Consider the following 21,285-nt stretch of genomic DNA (forward strand, 5'->3'; position numbering starts at 1 on the left):
ATTACCGGATGAAGAGAGACAAGCGATTCAGCTGGAAACTGCTATAAAACATTCGCCCGTGGATCTATCTTCCTTAGAAATATGACACTCACGAATACATTCACATTGTTTTGTAATATTCATGTTTATATTTTCATAAGGATCTATTTGAATTTTTCAATTTTCACGAAGAAAATACACATGATTCTTAAACCGTCTCCGCGTTTTTATTTTTATCACCGCCGCGCGTCTTTCGACGCTCCGCTTCTTTCACTCTCTCTCTCTCTCTCTCTCTCGCTCTCTCGCTTTCTCTTTTTCTCGTATAACAAAATTTCATAACCGGAATATTTCTGTACAAACGTTTTCTTTTTCGCTCTTTTATCAAAAAGGATAACATACACGTCCCCCATCCCTTAATAAAAATTTTGAATTTTGAATTTTTACTCCGTCTACACCTTTCTCCCGACCACCTTTTTATCGCGCCTTTCATTCTCTTCTTTCTTTCTCTCTCTTATTTGTATAGTACAACACTTTTAGGAACAGATCACTTTGCTCGTCTCAAGCTTAAAAGTAAAACCTTAAAATATCTTTTACTTTTAGAAATTTATTATTTGTTTAACCATGTGAATTCAGCTATTTTAGCTATGATAATAAAAGTTAATTGTAATATTACAATGCCTAGATAATATATATATATATATATCATAATATGTACAGGCTATCTTTGCGCTCCTAGCTACGCGTCAAATTCGACATTTCACAATGTTATCGGTAGCGAATAGCCCATTATAAAGAGGATGAAGTACATCGTATGCACAATCTTACCCATTAACGCACTCTGCTATTAGTATTAAGAAAACCGTACTTTGAGGGCTTCGTTTAGGTACCCTCTTGCGCGGGAGAACGACTGCGGGGTGTCGATTGCTCGCTGCTGGATAACTGATCGCGCCAGCAGGATTGCGCTCGTAGCCACGCTAAATCAATCGAATCTAAGGAGAACTACGAGGCGAGTTCGCGATGTTCGCACGTTCATTTACGACAAACAGCGCGCGAATCTTGTTTCGCCGACTTTGGAATCGCGCGACGTCTCCGCGGCTGTGCGCGTCGATGCGCGGAATGCGCCGCGATTAATTCGATCCTTCCTCCTCGCTCTCACGCGCGACGAGTAAAATACGAAGCTCGAAGACCGCGAAATCAAAATCGGCGCACCGGGCGACGCGCGGAACGGTTTTGCAAGTTGTAGAATCACGTCCGTCGAGCCCTGACAAAGCCCGGGTTTCTCACCCTTTCCCCCGAGCTACTTCGACGATTTTATTCAGCGAACAAGCGGACGCGTACATGTATAGGAACGAAGGATGCGTGCTCGTTTAACACGTATACGTCTTATATGGCAGATTATTACGGACTAGTTTGCGGAAACTCTCGAACCTGTCCCATAATTGTCTTTCTCTCTCATTCCCTCTCTTTCGCTCTTTTTCTTTCACTCTCTTTCTTTCCTACGGGATTAAATACAGCTTCAGGAGCGTCGGTAGTGTGGCATGTGGTACATAATCGTTTATAGCATACTTTCAAAGACGTTATTGCGTTATTTAGTCACTAGAGGAATTTCAGCGATTTCTAGATTACACACGTGTAATTTACATGAGACCTCGCGCGCACCGAGAACCCCGAGATCGATCCGCGCTCGTTCCAGTCGCGCATCCCCCGCACACGCGAGGCGATAGTGATGATAGTGTAATCGATACAGACGTTCATTTCCCGCAAAACGAAAGTAACGTTTGCTCGGGCGTTACTTTCGTTCGCGCAGCTAGGCGACGAGACGGCCCAAGACTTTTACGATCGGGTTCGCGGTTCTTTCTGCGCGCGAAGGACCGCCTTTCGAGTGCGATGATTTAGTTGAATGCATCTTCGATCGTTACGCCAGAGTTGATCATGTATCGAGTGCGCGCGGCTGACCGAACACGCTCGGCGCCGCTCACCGGCTTCCGGCTTCCGATCATATCCTCAAGTAGCTAAAATCTTTTTTATTCGATCATCATCTGTGCGCAACGATTTACGTACCTCTCCGCCCGGTACTCTTTTCTTCTTTTTTTAATAGATTTTACACCGATCGACGAGTGGTTGCGCTCGCTCACGCAATTGCGATAATCCGAGAGGTCTGGAAGCGAGATTTCCCCGTGATTGCATAATAGATCGGCTCGCGTAATCACCGATCACCGGGGCCACTCGCGTTCGTCGATGCTTATCTATTACCGAGAACCCGTGAACGCTCGAAATTCGAAACTGGATCAGCCAGTCAGTGTTCTCCAGTAGACGTGCACGTACATATCTATGAAAATTGGAAGCGCGCGACGGATTGGTACCAAACGAGAGACAACGATTTTAGATTATCAGTTCTCGATATTCGGACTCATGTATACACATCACATTACTCGTAGATTAAAGCTATTTACATATATTGGGTTGGCCAGAAAGTAATTGCGTTTTTTTCCAATAGATGGACATACATGTCTTCAAATGTAACTAACTTCATTCTAAACCGCAAATTCATTATGTAGGTTAACAACTCACAGTTCAAGCTTGTTTTAGAAAAAGAAAGTACACGATTTCGTTAACAATTGTTTGTTTGCCGTCGATTTCAAAATGGAAAATCAAAAAGAACATTTTCCTCATATTTTGTTTTATTACTTCCGAAAAGGGAAAAACGCTGTGCAAGCTCATAAAAAGTTATGTCATGTATATGGCGAAGATGCTTTAAAACTGCGGCAGTGTCAAAATTGGTTTACTAAATTTCGATCTGCAGATTTTAATGTGAAAGATGCACCACGCTCAGGAAGGCCAATCGAAATTGATGATGACAAAATAAAGGCACTGATCGATTCCAATCGGCGTTTAACGACACGAGAGATTGCTGAGAATCTTAACACGTCGAAATCGAGTGTTGAAAACCATTCAAAACGACTTGGATACATTAGTAAGTTCGATATTTGGGTACCACGTGAGCTCGAAGAAATTCATCTCACCTAGCGTATTGACATCTGCGATTTTCTTTTCAAACGTGAGGAAAATGATCGATTTTTGAAACGTATGATAACAGGCGACGAAAAAGCGATCGTCTACAACAACGTCAAACGAAAAAGATCGTGATGAACCTGCTCGAAGCACTTGAAAAGCAGATATTCACCAAAGAAAGATTATGCTGCCAGTCTGGTGGGACTTTAAAGGTATTGTGTATTTTGAGCTGCTTGCAAGGAATCAAACCATTAATTCAGACGTATACTGTCGTCAACTGGATAAATTAAACGATGCCATCAAACAGAAACGTCGAGAACTGGCGAATCGCAAAGGTGTTGTGTTTCACCATGATAACGCTAGACCACGTACAAGTTTGGTCACTCGTGAAAAATTGTTGCAGCTTGGATGGGATGTGTTACCACATCCACCATGTTCGCCAGACCTGGCACCATCAGATTACCATTCGTTTCGTTCTTTGCAAAACGCCTTGAATGGTAAAACCTTTACTGCTGATGAGGATATCAAATGGTTCTTGGAATTGTTTTTTGCTAAAAAAGATAAGAACTTTTTCGAGCGCGGAATCATGAAGTTGCCTGAAAAATGGCAAAAGATAATCAAACAAAATGGACAATATATTGTTTAATAAAGTTTTTGTTTCCCATGAAAACTTCGCCTTTTATTTATATAAAAAAAAACGCAATTACTTTTTGGCCAACCCAATATATGGCGAAGATGCTTCAAAACTGCGGCAGTGTCAAAATTGGTTTACTAAATTTCGATCTGCAGATTTTAATGTGAAAGATGCACCACGCTCAGGAAGGCCAATCGAAATTGATGATGACAAAATAAAGGCACTGATCGATTCCAATCGGCGTTTAACGACACGAGAGATTGCTGAGAATCTTAACACGTCGAAATCGAGTGTTGAAAACCATTCAAAACGACTTGGATACATTAGTAAGCTCGATATTTGGGTACCACGTGAGCTCGAAGAAATTCATCTCACCTAGCGTATTGACATCTGCGATTCTCTTTTGAAACGTGAGGAAAATGATCCATTTTTGAAACGTATGATAACAGGCGACGAAAAATCGATCGTCTACAACAACGTCAAACGAAAAAGATCGTGATGAACCTGCTGAAAGCATTTGAAAAGCAGATATTCACCAAAGAAAGATTATGCTGCCAGTCTGGTGGGACTTTAAAGGTATTGTGTATTTTGAGCTGCTTGCAAGGAATCAAACCATTAATTCAGACGTATACTGTCGTCAACTGGATAAATTAAACGATGCCATCAAACAGAAACGTCGAGAACTGGCGAATCGCAAAGGTGTTGTGTTTCACCATGATAACGCTAGACCACGTACAAGTTTGGTCACTCGTGAAAAATTGTTGCAGCTTGGATGGGATGTGTTACCACATCCACCATATTCGCCAGACCTGGCACCATCAGATTACCATTGGTTTCGTTCTTTGCAAAACGCCTTGAATGGTAAAACCTTTACTGCTGATGAGGATATCAAATCGTTGTTGGAATTGTTTTTTGCTGAAAAAGATAAGAACTTTTTCGAGCGCGGAATCATGAAGTTGCCTGAAAAATGGCAAAAGATAATCAAACAAAATGGACAATATATTGTTTAATAAAGTTTTTGTTTCCCATGAAAAATTCGCCTTTTATTTATATAAAAAAAACGCAATTACTTTTTGGCCAACCCAATATATGGCGAAGATGCTTCAAAACTGCGGCAGTGTCAAAATTGGTTTACTAAATTTCGATCTGCAGATTTTAATGTGAAAGATGCACCACGCTCAGGAAGGCCAATCGAAATTGATGATGACAAAATAAAGGCACTGATCGATTCCAATCGGCGTTTAACGACACGAGAGATTGCTGAGAATCTTAACACGTCGAAATCGAGTGTTGAAAACCATTCAAAACGACTTGGATACATTAGTAAGCTCGATATTTGGGTACCACGTGAGCTCGAAGAAATTCATCTCACCTAGCGTATTGACATCTGCGATTCTCTTTTGAAACGTGAGGAAAATGATCCATTTTTGAAACGTATGATAACAGGCGACGAAAAATCGATCGTCTACAACAACGTCAAACGAAAAAGATCGTGATGAACCTGCTGAAAGCACTTGAAAAGCAGATATTCACCAAAGAAAGATTATGCTGCCAGTCTGGTGGGACTTTAAAGGTATTGTGTATTTTGAGCTGCTTGCAAGGAATCAAACCATTAATTCAGACGTATACTGTCGTCAACTGGATAAATTAAACGATGCCATCAAACAGAAACGTCGAGAACTGGCGAATCGCAAAGGTGTTGTGTTTCACCATGATAACGCTAGACCACGTACAAGTTTGGTCACTCGTGAAAAATTGTTGCAGCTTGGATGGGATGTGTTACCACATCCACCATGTTCGCCAGACCTGGCACCATCAGATTACCATTGGTTTCGTTCTTTGCAAAACGCCTTGAATGGTAAAACCTTTACTGCTGATGAGGATATCAAATGGTTCTTGGAATTGTTTTTTGCTAAAAAAGATAAGAACTTTTTCGAGCGCGGAATCATGAAGTTGCCTGAAAAATGGCAAAAGATAATCAAACAAAATGGACAATATATTGTTTAATAAAGTTTTTGTTTCCCATGAAAACTTCGCCTTTTATTTATATAAAAAAAACGCAATTACTTTTTGGCCAACCGAATAGATCTCGTATACGCCTGCGATCACAATATGCGAAGACCTCGCTTCGCTCGAGAACGATCTTGCCGTGACGGCCGTCGTCGAATTCGACAATACGCTAATACGTAGCTCCCTTGACGCGAGGCATCCTCCTTGCCACGTCCCGAAATAAACCACGGAAAGATCGTTCTCTCTGTCAAGCGACCTCTTGCTCTCCCGGACTTGTGTTCATTTACGCTCGAAGAAACGCGAGATTCGACAAGTTTTTCACGAGACGTGTTCCTCGTCGCCCGGGACTTGAAGTAGTTCTCATATGTTGCTCGGCTGATCGGTGGATGTGGTCCTTCCCTATACAACGCCCTTCGACATCATTCTCACCGTGTTCTTCAGGGCTTGCCTCTTGTTGCAGAACCAGATTCTTATCACCTCCCTATCGTATCCCAGCCGGTGCGCCAGAGTCGTGATCTCGTTACCTGCAAGAGAGAGAAAGAGATCGATATTTCCGACAAGTGAGGCAAGTTCGACGAGAGGGACTAGCAAAATCAGCCGCGGCAAAAGGTTTAATGATAGATGTAGGGCGGAACTGACCGGTAGGATGAGTGTTTCTGTCAAAGTGTGCGTTCAGCAACTCCAAAGCCTGCGGCGTAAAGGAGGTCCGCCGTTTCCGCTTCTTGCTCGGCTCGACCCCGATGAAGTCCGTCAGATGATTGACGCCGCTCTTGTACCTGGAATCAGATTCACTACTCTTGCTCAAATTCGGAAGAGTCGCATCGTTGACGAGTGTAATGTTAATCGCGTAATATCGCGAGACGGATCCCCGTTCACTGATTCAACCGGAATTAATCGTCACGCGTTCGCAACAATTAATTACATCCGCGAGTCTGCGCCGGGTTCCTCTTTTCGCGGTTCGCGAAACATTGTTACGCGCGAATCCAATATGAAAAAAAGGGAGAGAAACAATAATTCCGGTTCCTATTTTGCGCGCTCGTAATTACTTTAGCGCGAAATAGGATACTGATTAAAAAAAAAAGGAAATCGCCGGGCGTCACAATATTCGTGCTCGGACACGTTCGGTCGCAACCACCCCGTGTCCGGTATTGGATTTTTCCGCGGGTACACACCCGGTTGATTCACGATTCGAACTTGCTCTCCACGTATCGCGAGATACAGTTCGCGACAGCGACGTCGGCGTCGACTCAAATAAAATTAGCCATCCAACAGTCGCGGCGCTTCCAAACTCCAACTTTTATTTCGCTCGTTATCCAGTGAGTTCATTGAATCTCGGGCAACCCTCATCCGTTCAGACATCCGTCTGTTTCAACGATTCTCAAATATCGCAAGAGACAACAGGCTCTTTTGATTCTTTTGATTGTATCTTGTCTCCGAAGTTTTCATTAGTATTGTTATTACAAGTATATCATTTATTATTATAAGCACGAAGCGAAAATATTGAACGCAAATTTGCACAAATAAATTTGCACTTCTATATATTTAATGATTTTTATTAAAACGCGAGGTAATTAAGCAACCTAGTCGTATATTTCCGGAATGAAATAATGCATCAATTTTGATAATGATAAAATCGATGTTGGTTATTCTTTTAATTACTTTTCGATACTTGATGAAATTAACACACGAAAACTTGCGAAAAATTTCATTACTAACCAACTATCGAACTTATCATTGAAAAATCATCGCGTCTTCCTGATTCTCTCGATATTTACTTAACGATTACTCAATCACGTCGCTCGATCTTAGTTTCACTCGAGCGAACGAACCAAGAGAAAAAATCTGATTTAGGGGGTGCACATAAGCACTTTTTCGGCATCGCGCAGTTGCTCGATATAATTTCATTCGGTGGATAGTGCTATCGGATGACGTGGCGCGACCCGCGCGACGCAACATGGAAAAAGCTCGCGGCCGCGACAGCAAACAGGAGAACTTCCGTTGGGACTCCCACGTGAGCGATGAGAGGCGGTCTGGGGTGGCTGCGGGATGACCGGAGAGCCCCGGTATCGCGGAGAGGGAAAGGGGTGGACCGGGTGTCGCGCGGTGGCGGCTCAAAATTTATGTTTTTAATTTAACTCCGAATGACCAACTGTCGAGTCGAAAAAAAGTACACGGGCGGGCCATTAGCATCGCACGGTAATATCTCGTCGAATTCGCGAAAACAATATGCTAATGGAGAAGTCGAGCAACGCGCGAAGGATCGCGGTTCGGTCGAGAGGGGCCTGGGGATGTCCATAGGGTGGTCCACGGCGCGTTGGTGACTGAGGAGGGGGCAAACGTGTGAGAAAAGGAAGAAGAAGAAGATCAAGAGGACCAACAAGATCAAGAAAAGTAAGAGGGATAGACGCGCGCGAGGGGTGAAGCGTGCAGAATAACATGAAGAGGCGCGGGTGCATGCATCGTTGTTGCGTTACAGGTGTTGGCGAGGGGGAGAAAGAAGAGAACGAGAGGAAGAGAAAAACGACGGCGGAAAGGTGGATGAAAGGAAGAGACGGAGCGGTTGTGTCGGATTGCAAGGAACAGAGAAAGAGAGAAAGAAGAGAGAGAGAGAGAGAGAGAGAGTCGCACGTTGCACCCTCAGAAAGGATTTCTGATAACAAGACGAAAAATATTCTTGACTAATTTACTCGTATTACAAGTATAAAAAATATGAAAATAAAACAATTTTTTATTTAAATCAGTACTTTCTATTCTTCTCTCTCGGATTAAATAAGATTGTCTTACTGTCTTGAGACAAGAGTAACATGTACAAATTTATGCTTATATATTCTTGTATGTAGAATAATTTGATATTAGCGCCACTTTATAGTAGGCTTTGTCGATGTCGACGCATCATTTTCTCACAGTCGCTCGTCGACTCGGCGCTTCTGCGTCCTTTATTCGGATAAAACGGCCAATATTTATGTGTTGCAATTGAAAATCAGGAAAGATTTACAATGAATAAGTGCAATACTCTACAAGAAATATTAAAAGATATGGAAATGTAAGTAAGTATGTACAATATACTTACTTGAGAAATAAGATTCGAGATAAGACATTTCCATACCTTTTAATATTTCTTGTAGAGTATTGCACTTATTCATTGTAAATAACAGAAACACTTTCCCGGTTTTCGATTGCAACACATAAATATTGGCCGTTTTGTGCAGATTTTACAAATTCTCTTAGAAGAATAGAATAAGATGTCTTTTAGATCTCACAATATTCTTAAATCGAGAATATTTTGAACTTGCTAGAAATTTGTATCCAAATCCTTCTGAGAAAATTAATGAGATAGCACCAAGATTATTTGAATCTAGATTTTCGAATTTTCTATTCGAGATTAAAATATGCTTCTTTTCAATAATAAATATGATTGTCGCTATAGCGATCTTATTTTATGATAGATTAAAGAGTAATAGCATTAAGTCCAGAAATCTTTTCTGTGGGTGTAAGACGAAGCATACCGCTGAGAGGAAAAAATAGATTTTGCTTCCGGTACGAGTGATTTTTTCGATTAAGTACTCTCGCTCGTACACACATGCACACCCACAGAAAAGATTTCTGGACTTAATGCTATTACTCTTATAATAAATATAATTGTCGCTATAGCGATCTTATTTTATGATAGATTAATCATATTTATTATTGAAAAGAAGCATATTTTAATCTTGAATAGAAAATTCGAAAATCTAGATTCAAATAATCTTGATGCTATCTCATTAATTTTCTCAGAAGGATTTAGATACAAATTTCTAGCAAGTTCAAAATATTCTTGATTTAAGAATATTGTGAGATGTAAAAGACATCTTATTCTGTTCTTGTAAGAGAATTTGTAGAATCTGCACAAAACGGCCGATATTTATGTGTTGCAATCGAAAATCGGGAAAGTGTTTCTGTTATTTACAATGAATAAGTGCAATACTCTACAAGAAATATTAAAAAATATGGAAATGTAAGTAAGTATGTACAATGTACTTACTTGAGAAATAAGATTCGAGATAAGACATTTCCATACCTTTTAATATCTCTTGTAGAGTATTGCACTTATTCATTGTAAATAACAGAAACACTTTCCCGGTTTTCGATTGCAACACATAAATATTGGCCGTTTTGTGCAGATTTACAAATTCTCTTAAAGAACAGAATAAGATGTCTTTTAGATCTGACAATATTCTTAAATCGAGAATATTGTGAACTTGCTAGAAATGTGTATCTAAATCCTTCTGAGAAAATTAATGAGATAGCACCAAGATTATTTGAATCTAGATTTTCGAATTTTCTATTCGAGATTAAAATATGCTTCTTTTCAATAATAAATATGATTGTCGCTATAGCGATCTTATTTTATGATAGATTAAAGAGTAATAGCATTAAGTCCAGAAATCTTTTCTGTGGGTGTAAGACGAAGCATACCGCTGAGAGGAAAAAATAGATTTTGCTTCCGGTACGAGTGATTTTTTCGATTAAGTACTCTCGCTCGTACACACATGCACACCCACAGAAAAGATTTCTGGACTTAATGCTATTACTCTTATAATAAATATAATTGTCGCTATAGCGATCTTATTTTATGATAGATTAATCATATTTATTATTGAAAAGAAGCATATTTTAATCTTGAATAGAAAATTCGAAAATCTAGATTAAAATAATCTTGATGCTATCTCATTAATTTTCTCAGAAGGATTTAGATACAAATTTGTAGCAAGTTCACAATATTCTTGATTTAAGAATATTGTGAGATCTAAAAGACATCTTATTCTGTTCTTGTAAGAGAATTTGTAGAATCTGCACAAAACGGCCGATATTTATGTGTTGCAATCGAAAATCGGGAAAGTGTTTCTGTTATTTACAATGAATAAGTGCAATACTCTACAAGAAATATTAAAAAATATGGAAATGTAAGTAAGTATGTACAATGTACTTACTTGAGAAATAAGATTCGAGATAAGACATTTCCATACCTTTTAATATTTCTTGTAGAGTATTGCACTTATTCATTGTAAATAACAGAAACACTTTCCCGGTTTTCGATTGCAACACATAAATATTGGCCGTTTTGTGCAGATTTTACAAATTCTCTTACAAGAACAGAATAAGATGTCTTTTAGATCTGACAATATTCTTAAATCGAGAATATTTTGAACTTGCTAGAAATTTGTATCCAAATCCTTCTGAGAAAATTAATGAGATGGCACCAAGATTATTTGAATCTAGATTTTCGAATTTTCTATTCAAGATTAAAATATGCTTCTTTTCAATAATAAATATGATTGTCGCTATAGCGATCTTATTTTATGATAGATTAAAGAGTAATAGCATTAAGTCCAGAAATCTTTTCTGTGGGTGTAAGACGAAGCATACCGCTGAGAGGAAAAAATAGATATTGCTTCCGGTACGAGTGATTTTTTCGATTAAGTACTCTCGCTCGTACACACATGCACACCCACAGAAAAGATTTCTGGACTTAATGCTATTACTCTTATAATAAATATAATTGTCGCTATAGCGATCTTATTTTATGATAGATTAATCATATTTATTATTGAAAAGAAGCATATTTTAATCTCGAATAGAAAATTCGAAAATCTAGATTCAAATAATCTTCGTGCTATCTCATTAATTTTCTCAGAAGGATTTAGATACAAATTTCTAGCAAGTTCACAATATTCTTGATTTAAGAATATTGTGAGATGTAAAAGACATCTTATTCTGTTCTTGTAAGAGAATTTGTAGAATCTGCACAAAACGGCCGATATTTATGTGTTGCAATCGAAAATCGGGAAAGTGTTTCTGTTATTTACAATGAATAAGTGCAATACTCTACAAGAAATATTAAAAGATATGGAAATGTAAGTAAGTATGTACAATGTACTTACTTGAGAAATAAGATTCGAGATAAGACATTTCCATACCTTTTAATATCTCTTGTAGAGTATTGCACTTATTCATTGTAAATAACAGAAACACTTTCCCGGTTTTCGATTGCAACACATAAATATTGGCCGTTTTGTGCAGATTTTACAAATTCTCTTACAAGAACAGAATAAGATGTCTTTTAGATCTGACAATATTCTTAAATCAAGAATATTTTGAACTTGCTAGAAATTTTTATCCAAATCCTTCTGAGAAAATTAATGAGATGGCACCAAGATTATTTGAATCTAGATTTTCGAATTTTCTATTCAAGATTAAAATATGCTTCTTTTCAATAATAAACATGATTGTCGCTATAGCGATCTTATTTTATGATAGATTAAAGAGTAATAGCATTGAGTCCAGAAATCTTTTCTGTGGGTGTGCGATCCGCATCGCCGCCGCTGTAAGAGCGAGGTGACGGCTGCGGTGGTAGGAGGCGCGCGGACGCGCGGCGGGGAGGGAGAAGGTAGGAGAGGTACATCAGAAACCTGATTTTAATTAGTCCACAGTTTAATTACTCGGCAGATAAATCGTGCACGTGCACCGCATAAACTAGCCGCTTTCATTTTTCCCGGACGCGGGGCAAGTGGAGGCGCGCGCGCACGGTCGACGCTTAGTTCTTCGTCACGCGAATGCAGGATGGGTCATTGTTGCCGGTGTGCCGCGCGTGAAAAGAGAGCAGAGACCGAGATGTCGTCGTCGCTTCCGTCATTGAATGATTCGATTACTGCACGGTGCGCTTCCTCGGGCCGATTTTTGCCCTCTCGCGCGGACCGGAGCGACAATCGTTGGATCACAGCATACTTTTGTGATCGCTTTATACAATTATTGACCCTACGTGGTCTGAAATGTTCCGAGCAAATTGTGCGGTATGATGAATTTTCCGTGTTTTATCCCACCGTATTTACGCGCTGATCGCTTAAGCACCGAATGCGCGATCGCTTGATTCTGAATCGTATCTCGTCGAAAGATCACGAGCAACGTAATCTCGCACCGCGAGCAATTAACTGCGGCCGTATTTACCGTCGCACCAAATACGAATAATGATATTTAAACCTCTTGAACAACACGCCGATTATGTGTGCACTAATTAGATAATAATAATAACGCGCGGAGCGGCGAAGGGGAGGAGATCGCGCCCGCGATGATAACTGATAGCGCTAATAATAACGCGCGCCACCTAAACTCCGGTAAGCGCAATCCAATCTAATTTCAGAAAAAAGTTATAAAAACGTGTGGAGAGTGCGTTAGCGGTTTGATTGCGCGACGCTAAAACCGTATCGCAGTTTTAATTGTGGTGCTGCTACGCGGATTCCTGATTAGCTCGCGGTATAAAGTTCATTAGATTTTATCGGCTCGTAAAATTTACACCTCGCAGATATACTGCGTACCCTCGCCCCGTCATCAACTCCTTCGACACTCTCTCCGGGAGGAGGGCAGGGCGACGGAACGGGCACGATCTCGCGGCTAGAGAACGTCGAAGATTCTGCACGACGCGCGACGGTCGCCGCCGATAACGGTTTCTCCCATTCTAATTAACATTCCACGTATTTATTAGACGCGCACTCCGCAATTAATCAGGTGAATTCAATTAGCGAATTAGCAATTAGCACGCACGCGTTCGCACGCTCCCGCCGCCAAGTCGGACGATCGCGAAATAAATATCGTGTATCGGCCGCGGATAGCGCCGGTCGATCGGGCGGGAGAAGTTTCTGGTCGTTTCTTAAATTAATTATACGTCGCGGCGTTCATCGAGCATACGCGCGGATAATGAAATTGCGCTCTTACGACGCCTCGCGCCTAGCCGTGAAATACGCTTACGTTGGCAGCGTCAATCGATTTTTGAGAATCGAGCGTTTTCTCACGGTGCCCGATACTACACAGTAAAAAATAAAATGTTGATTTTAACATTTTTTGCATGTCCCAGAAAGTCCACTCTAAATTTTAAGTTAAAGTAACTCATTCGTCATGTGTTACTTCTTGACAAACTAGAAATGTTAAGTAATTAACACAATACTTTACATTTATGTTTCTTATTGTAACTTTAAGTGTGATGTAAAAATAACATACAAAGTAATTGAAAACTACATGGAAGAGAAGTTGCAATGACTCATCAGAAAAGTTGATAGAACATTTTCGTTCGTACGATATGAACATTTACTTTTTATGTTATATTAACACACGATAGTAATTATTTCAACTGAAATTATTTTTGATAGAAACATTTAATTTTAGTAAATTTGATTATTTTATATGCCAAAGTTCATGATTATTTGAAGATTTACTTTAAATTCTTTTAGAATGTTAAACTGACTTTGTGACATGTTGATTGTTTAAAATTATTGTTAAAAGCATTTGAAATAATATTCCATTTCTAAGAGACATACACAAAATGTTAAGTTATGAAGTTAACTTATAAAAATAATAACATATCAGTTGTATGTTAATTTTACATTGAAGTAGTAATCAAAACGTGGCAACACAAGAACATTTTAACATATGGACGCACAATTTTTAACGGTGTATTGAAATGTGCCACGTCTCATATGCCTTGCCTTTTACACAATAAAAAATAAAATGTTAATTTTAACATTTTTTGCATGTCCCAGAAAGTCCACTCTAAATTTTAAGTTAAAGTAACTCATTCGTCATGTGTTACTTCTTGACAAACTAGAAATGCTAAGTAATTAACACAATACTTTACATTTATGTTTCTTATTGTAACTTTAAGTGTGATGTAAAAATAACATACAAAGTAATTGAAAACTACATGGAAGAGAAGTTGCAATGACTCATCAGAAAAGTTGATAGAACATTTTCGTTCGTACGATATGAACATTTACTTTTTATGTTATATTAACACACGATAGTAATTATTTCAACTGAAATTATTTTTGATAGAAACATTTAATTTTAGTAAATTTGATTATTTTATATGCCAAAGTTCATGATTATTTGAAGATTTACTTTAACTTCTTTTAGAATGTTAAACTGACTTTGTGACATGTTGATTGTTTAAAATTATTGTTAAAAGCATTTGAAATAATATTCCATTTCTAAGAGACATACACAAAATGTTAAGTTATGAAGTTAACTTATAAAAATAATAACATATCAGTTGTATGTTAATTTTACATTGAAGTAGTAATCAAAACGTGGCAACACAAGAACATTTTAACATATGGACGCACAATTTTTAACGGTGTATTGAAATGTGCCACGTCTCATATGCCTTGCCTTTTACACAATAAAAAATAAAATGTTAATTTTAACATTTTTTGCATGTCCCAGAAAGTCCACTCTAAATTTTAAGTTAAAGTAACTCATTCGTCATATGTTACTTTTTGACAAACTAGAAATGTTAAGTAATTAACACAATACTTTACATTTATGTTTCTTATTGTAACTTTAAGTGTGATGTAAAAATAACATACAAAGTAATTGAAAACTACATGGAAGAGAAGTTGCAATGACTCATCAGAAAAGTTGATAGAACATTTTCGTTCGTACGATATCAACATTTACTTTTTATGTTATATTAACACACGATAGTAATTATTTCAACTGAAATTATTTTTGATAGAAACATTTAATTTTAGTAAATTTGATTATTTTATATGCCAAAGTTCATGATTATTTGAAGATTTACTTTAACTTCTTTTAGAATGTTAAACTGACTTTGTGACATGTTGATTGTTTAAAATTATTGTTAAAAGCATTTGAAATAATATTCCATTTCTAAGAGACATACACAAAATGTTAAGTTATGAAGTTAACTTATAAAAATAATAACATATCAGTTGTATGTTAATTTTACATTGAAGTAGTAATCAAAACGTGGCAACACAAGAAAATTTTAACACATAGACGCACAATTTTTAACGGTGTACGGTAAAATGCTAAAGTATCGTAGGGGTATTTACTCACCTCTCTTCCGCCTCCTTCATCCACCTCTCGAGTACGGGCTTAATTTTCTGCGCGCTTTTCGGCGTAATGTCCAGCTTTTCGAATCTAAAGCCAAGAACAGGGCTTGATCCAGTTTCCTGCTTTCTCTTTTCTCGGGGGATTCATATATAGAGACGACGAATGTCGAGAGAAGGTGACGAGGACGTAAAAGGATGAAGCTGTCGGCTCCGATATTGCAACATCGAAGCATCATTATACTACAAACGCACGACGCTCGCGTATTCGAGCCGATCCTGCTCTTTTCTCTCTATCCGAGTGTTCGATTATCGTCCCTTACGTCCTTGTCCCACTAAAGGAGCACTAAGAGGCATGCATCGATTCAATATAACAGGACATTGACAATGCGTGCATGCTTTAAGGTTTGGTGATGCCGTGTATGATGTTGCCAACGCGCTACGCGGTCGCTCCTCGCGCGCGGGCGAGTCAAGCGGAACGCGCTCAGCACGATCGCCGGTCGACGCGCTGCAGAGCGGTCGCGCGGGTCCTCGTTCTCTACATCCTTGTACTCTTAGCGCGTTGGCGACATCATGCCCAAGTTTGCCAATGCCCTGGCTCGAAGAGAGTTAATTTTAGAAGTGCTCCTTTCGCATCTCTTTTCCGAACGGAATTAGAAATTAGTGAGAGTGCTCGTGCAGCTATACCCAAATATGCCTTCGAGAATCGGCCCGGCGCGCGAGGGGGTCGATGAAGAGTGGAGAACAGTTGGACCATCGTTCGTCTTACTTTCGCGCGAGGTGCGCGTCCCTCATCGATTTGAACGATTGACTTTATCTCTATTCCGTCGAGACATATGCACGTAATTTTGTTTCATTTCTTTTTAATTTTCTTTTTTGTAAAGGTCCTTCTCACGACCGTCGGAAGTTCGTGCTCGGTTTGCCATCGTTGGGTATAACTGTGGTTTCTTAAAGGACCGTTTTTAGAGTTTTAGATTTTTAGGTAAATTAAGTAGCATGAGGGGTGAACGTACGTAGCTTGCTGCTGAGAGGCAATCTGCGAGGCAGCGTACATCTGGGTAGCCAGGGCACTGGGGAACAATCACCAATGCTTATGTTAGTTGATACGATCAGAATTCTAGGAGGTATAGACATTTTTCTTCGCTGTGCTTGTGCTACCGGCGTTACCACGGTGGTTCCCATTCTCGAACAGGCGATCGCGCGCGATCGGAGAGACGGACGAGCATGACGCGACCAGTTTGGACGCGCGAGGCGTCCAACGTAACATTTCTCGAACGTCACACATTTAGCGAGCATTTAATGAATCTGCGATGTTTCCACGAATACTGTAATCGGCACTCTGTCCATTTCGCCGATCGTTTCGGGAGCTAAATCTAAAACGCGAGAACCGCGGCGTAAATCAGGAACCATCGTGGTGGATCACGGTATAAATAAGTTCCATCATGGTGTCTCGAAATTGATCTGAACGCGCCTGCGAAAGCTGCATTGAAATTTTCTCAGCGAATCTCGGGCGAATTCGAGATCGTCGCGGTCGGATGATCCGCGACGAGTAATTTTGCTCAAGATTTATTGCACACAAAATGGACAACGTAAGACTGCTTCGAGATTCCCTTAGCTTTACTTTCGGCCGTTCATTCCTGACAGAAAGTGCTGTAACTGTAAACCCATCGAACACACGGACAGCTCTTTTTTCCTGTCTCTTTTGCTACTCTGAACAACAATCCCAACCCCCTCTACGCCATTTCCAGTGACCTGGCACGTTGTGTCGTTTTACGCTCTACGTATTAGTAAATCTTTATCAGCGACGTCCGTTTCGACGCGAACGCGAGGAGGACGATGCTGCGAGGACCAACCTGCATATGGCACTTTGGCTGTACGCAGGCCCTTCGGTGACACTTAGGGCCTGTCCGACCTGGGTCTGCGTCAGGCCCAGAGACAGTCTGCGCAGCTTGAACACCTTCGCGAACTCCTTGATCTCATCTAGATTGATCCCGTCGACTACGTTGTTGGTGGCCTCGTTGATCGTCGGCTGGTCTGTAAGGACAATTGCATGCAAACGTCCGGTTCTCGCTCGTGTCACAGTATTTCGACAGAAAGAGGAAAACGTCACCATTAAACCGTGCGTGATCAATGCAAGGAACGTTAAGGCCCGGCTTAACATTGACGTTAAGTTATTTTTAGACACATCTCAGCGACGCACAGTGGGCTAAACTCGCAAAAAGCTGGCCAAAAGTAATAACTCGAAAACATGACGTTTTAGAAAAAAATGTTTTAAATAAAAGTTATAGGTATTAGATAATAATACTAGTATGACCGTGAATAGCGTTGCCAAGGTCACGTAAAGGTCACCTTGAATTTTTTTAATGGGAGCCTCCAGTTTTCATTAGATATTTGTGTAGCTTACCTCAAGAGCTTTTCAGAACACTATGACAAAGTATTTATCCGTTAAATACTTCGAAGTTATGAAGCTTGAAAGTTACAGTCGCTACCGCGCCGCGTCGTGCGTTTCGCGGCATTTAAAAATTTCACGGTGATCTGTACATGATCTTGACAACACTATCAAGGTCATACTGGTATTGCTATGTAATGCTTCACTTAAAAACCTACAACTTTCATTTCAAACACTTTTTACCAAAACGCCAAATTTTCGAGTTATTACGATATGAAAATTAAAATGAAACATCCTGTATATAACGCAAAGGTGTGCGTTGGTGTGCACAATTCAAACGGAAATACTTAGTTTGAATCCTACACAAGATGATAAAACAAGAATCCCAAAGAGCCTTTTACAGCTATTTAAAAAAATGATGTTGAACTTTACTTCTTTCTTATATTTTAAGAAACAAAAACTGAGATTAACACAAATTGATGAACGAACATTTGTAATGGTTATAACTGTTTGGGAAAAGAGTTTCAATTCTATTTATAGAGTAAAAAGCAAAATTACTTGCATCCGCGTACAAGAATGTAAGCTATAGCCTATACTCATTCATAATTCGTTTTTCGGAACATTAACGCGTTGCCTCCCATTAATTGTTGATTAATGGGAAGGAAATTTTTCCTACGAAACTCCTTTCACATTTTTGAAAATACTGATATCCATGAATCAAAAAAGATCGAAATGCACAGATTTGCAAGAGTTGAAAAAATTCGACTTTGGCCAGCTTTTTTCGATTCTAGCCCACTGTGCGACGGCCTGCGCGTTTAGAGGCTTTAAATGAACATTCATCAGTTTACCGAGTATTTACGCCTTGTTGTGGAACGTCCGTTATTCACAGGAGACACCAGTCGCGGATGCATTCTGCGCGTACGGTGTTTAACGTTGATTGTCGATTATGCGAATTACTTGCGGAAACGATGCCGAACCGGTCGCCGAGCGAGGAACGAAATAGCCGCGGTTCGCGGGGTTAATACGATAAGCGCATGATCTCAGTTTTATAGCGATTCTAATGGCGCGTTTTGAGCGAGTTAGGGATCCGCTCGGCTACTCGTACGAGCATAGATTTCAATCGATTCGCCGGAACGCGCCGCGCGGAGAAGGCTGCGCCTAATGACATCAGGCGGCTTCGTTAAAGCAGCTCGAGCTACACCGATTTCTCTCGTAAATCTGTCACCCCGGATGCATACGTGCATACACGCAATAGAAATGCTCGCATAGCCCGCGTAATCTCGACCAGTTCGCCTGGTTTGTGCGCCGCGCAATAAACTGCAAATCCTTCTTCCGCGACGGTGTTTCTACGATCGTTAATTTCCGATCGAGCCACCGAGAGTACCGAGTTCGCGCACTTGGAACAAAAAGCCGCGCACCGTATTCGCATTCACGTTGCTGTAATGAGGTAGCAGCGCGGTATCGCGAGGAAGATTCGCGAAAAAGAGCCGGATCGCGACTTTGGCTGTGATTGAGCAACGCGATCAACCACGCCATATGGTTTATGGATTGCGCATTGAATAAAATACGCGACGAGCGCGCCGAGGTCACGACGCTGATTTACTCGCGAATACGAGAATCCGACATTGGGAATATATTATGCAGTTATGTTTGTGCTTCATCGCCCGTGCGCGGAATAGCTGGCGGAAAAAAGCGAGTTTGCCGGAAAAATGATTTTCCCGGCGATTGCGATTTCGTATCTTGATCTTGACGCGTATTCGCGCGGATCATCGCGGAGATGAGCTAACCGAGAGGCAAATATTTATGAAGTAATGATCCCAGCTGGTACTGGCAATTGAGAATCGTTAGGCTTCGCGCGTCGAGCGATTATTCCGCCGCGCTGGGACGCTGGAGCGCCAGCGCGCGATGATTGTGAATTATTAAAATTATTGTCAGCCGAGCTCTCGAGGTTACGCGCGCGGCTGGAATCTTTATGGCTTCCTAGAAGGCAGTAAGCAACGAACTAATGCTCCGTAATGAGCCCGGTGTTGTATTAGGAGTGTGATTTAGTTTTGAGGGTTTTGCAACAGATGGCTGTAGTGTCAGTTTGTTTCCGATAACTGTTGTTTCTTACAGTGTTGACATTATCCATGACATTTAGTAGCATTATAGCAATAGATGCAATAACAGTCGTGTTTATATCATCGTAAAAATGCAACTTCCGAAACAGCATTTTCGACATGCGTTGCTTTTGTTTTTTAATCAAAAGAAAACTGCGGCTGACGGTTATAGAATTCTTGTGGAAACTTATGGTGATTCTGCCCCATCAATTAAGACGTGTGAAGGACAAAGAACGCTCGAGACAACCAAGAAAGCTTGAACATGCAGATTTGCAAGCATTATTGCACGAAAATCCAACACGATCCACTTCAGAACTTGCCAGAGCATTAAATGTTGATCGTACAACAGTTACGAAACATTTACATGAAATGGGAAAAATTCAGAAGGAAGGGAAATGGGTTCGACATCAATTATCGGAAAGTGCCATTTGAACATTTGCATTTCGTTGATCGCCAGGCAAAAAAAGAAGAGTCTTTTGTCTCGGATTGTTACTGGGGATGAAAAGTGGATCTATTTTGATAATCCGAAACGCAGAAAATCATGGGTGGGTCCAGGCGAACCATCAACATCCACTCCGAGACGCAATATTCACGGTTCAAAAGTAATGCTCTGTATTTGGTGGGATAGTGTACTATGAGCTGTTAAATACGCACGAGACTGTCACGACTGATCGTTATCGACATCAATTGTACAAGTTGAAGCAAGCATTGGACCAAAAACGACCACCAATCGCGAGTAAACGACGGAAAGTGATTCTTCTTCGTGACAACGCTCGACCTCACGTTGCGTTGTCAGTGAAACAAACACTATTAGAGCTCGAATGGCAAGTCTTACCGCACCTCGCGTATTGCTCCATGCGATTATTATTTGTTCCGGTGGATGCAAGACGCTTTAGAGGATACACACTTTGATAAGTTGGAAGAAGTGCGAAAATTCGTCGACGAATGGATCAACTGAAAAGAAGAGTCATTTTATCGTGGTGGAATCCATCTCTTGCCAGAGCATTAAATGTTGATCGTACAACAGTTGCCAAACATTTACATGAAATGGGGAAAATTCAAAAGAAAGGGAAATGGGTTCGACATCAATTATCGGAAAGTGCCATTTGAACATTTGCATTTCGTTGATCGCCAGGCAAAAAAAGAAGAGTCTTTTGTCTCGGATTGTTACTGGGGATGAAAAGTGGGTCTATTTTGATAATCCGAAACGCAGAAAATCATGGGTGGGTCCAGGCGAACCATCAACATCCACTCCGAGACGCAATATTCGCGGTTCAAAAG

At 40.2% G+C, this 21,285-nt stretch overlaps 1 protein-coding gene across 3 annotated transcripts in view; it reads right to left on the minus strand.

The window, feature by feature from the left end:
• Positions 1-5,625: 5,625 nt before the first annotated feature.
• Positions 5,626-21,285, minus strand: part of LOC105285950 (POU domain, class 6, transcription factor 1) — a 28,021-nt gene continuing 12,361 nt past the window's right edge. The window contains exons 5-9 of one of the 3 annotated variants that reach the window (XM_020033829.2): positions 17,370-17,550; positions 16,530-16,586; positions 15,524-15,607; positions 6,275-6,426; positions 5,626-6,159 (exon numbers count right to left, since the gene is read on the minus strand). In XM_020033829.2, the coding sequence (XP_019889388.1) occupies positions 6,035-6,159; positions 6,275-6,426; positions 15,524-15,607; positions 16,530-16,586; positions 17,370-17,550 (599 nt within the window). In that variant the 3' untranslated portion in view covers positions 5,626-6,034. The remainder of the gene's footprint in view (positions 6,160-6,274; positions 6,427-15,523; positions 15,608-16,529; positions 16,587-17,369; positions 17,551-21,285) is intronic. The other 2 variants (XM_011350523.3, XM_020033830.2) reach the window with 2 other exon arrangements.

The sequence above is a fragment of the Ooceraea biroi genome, chromosome 13 (assembly GCF_003672135.1).
Source record: "Ooceraea biroi isolate clonal line C1 chromosome 13, Obir_v5.4, whole genome shotgun sequence".
NCBI lineage: Eukaryota > Metazoa > Arthropoda > Insecta > Hymenoptera > Formicidae > Ooceraea > Ooceraea biroi.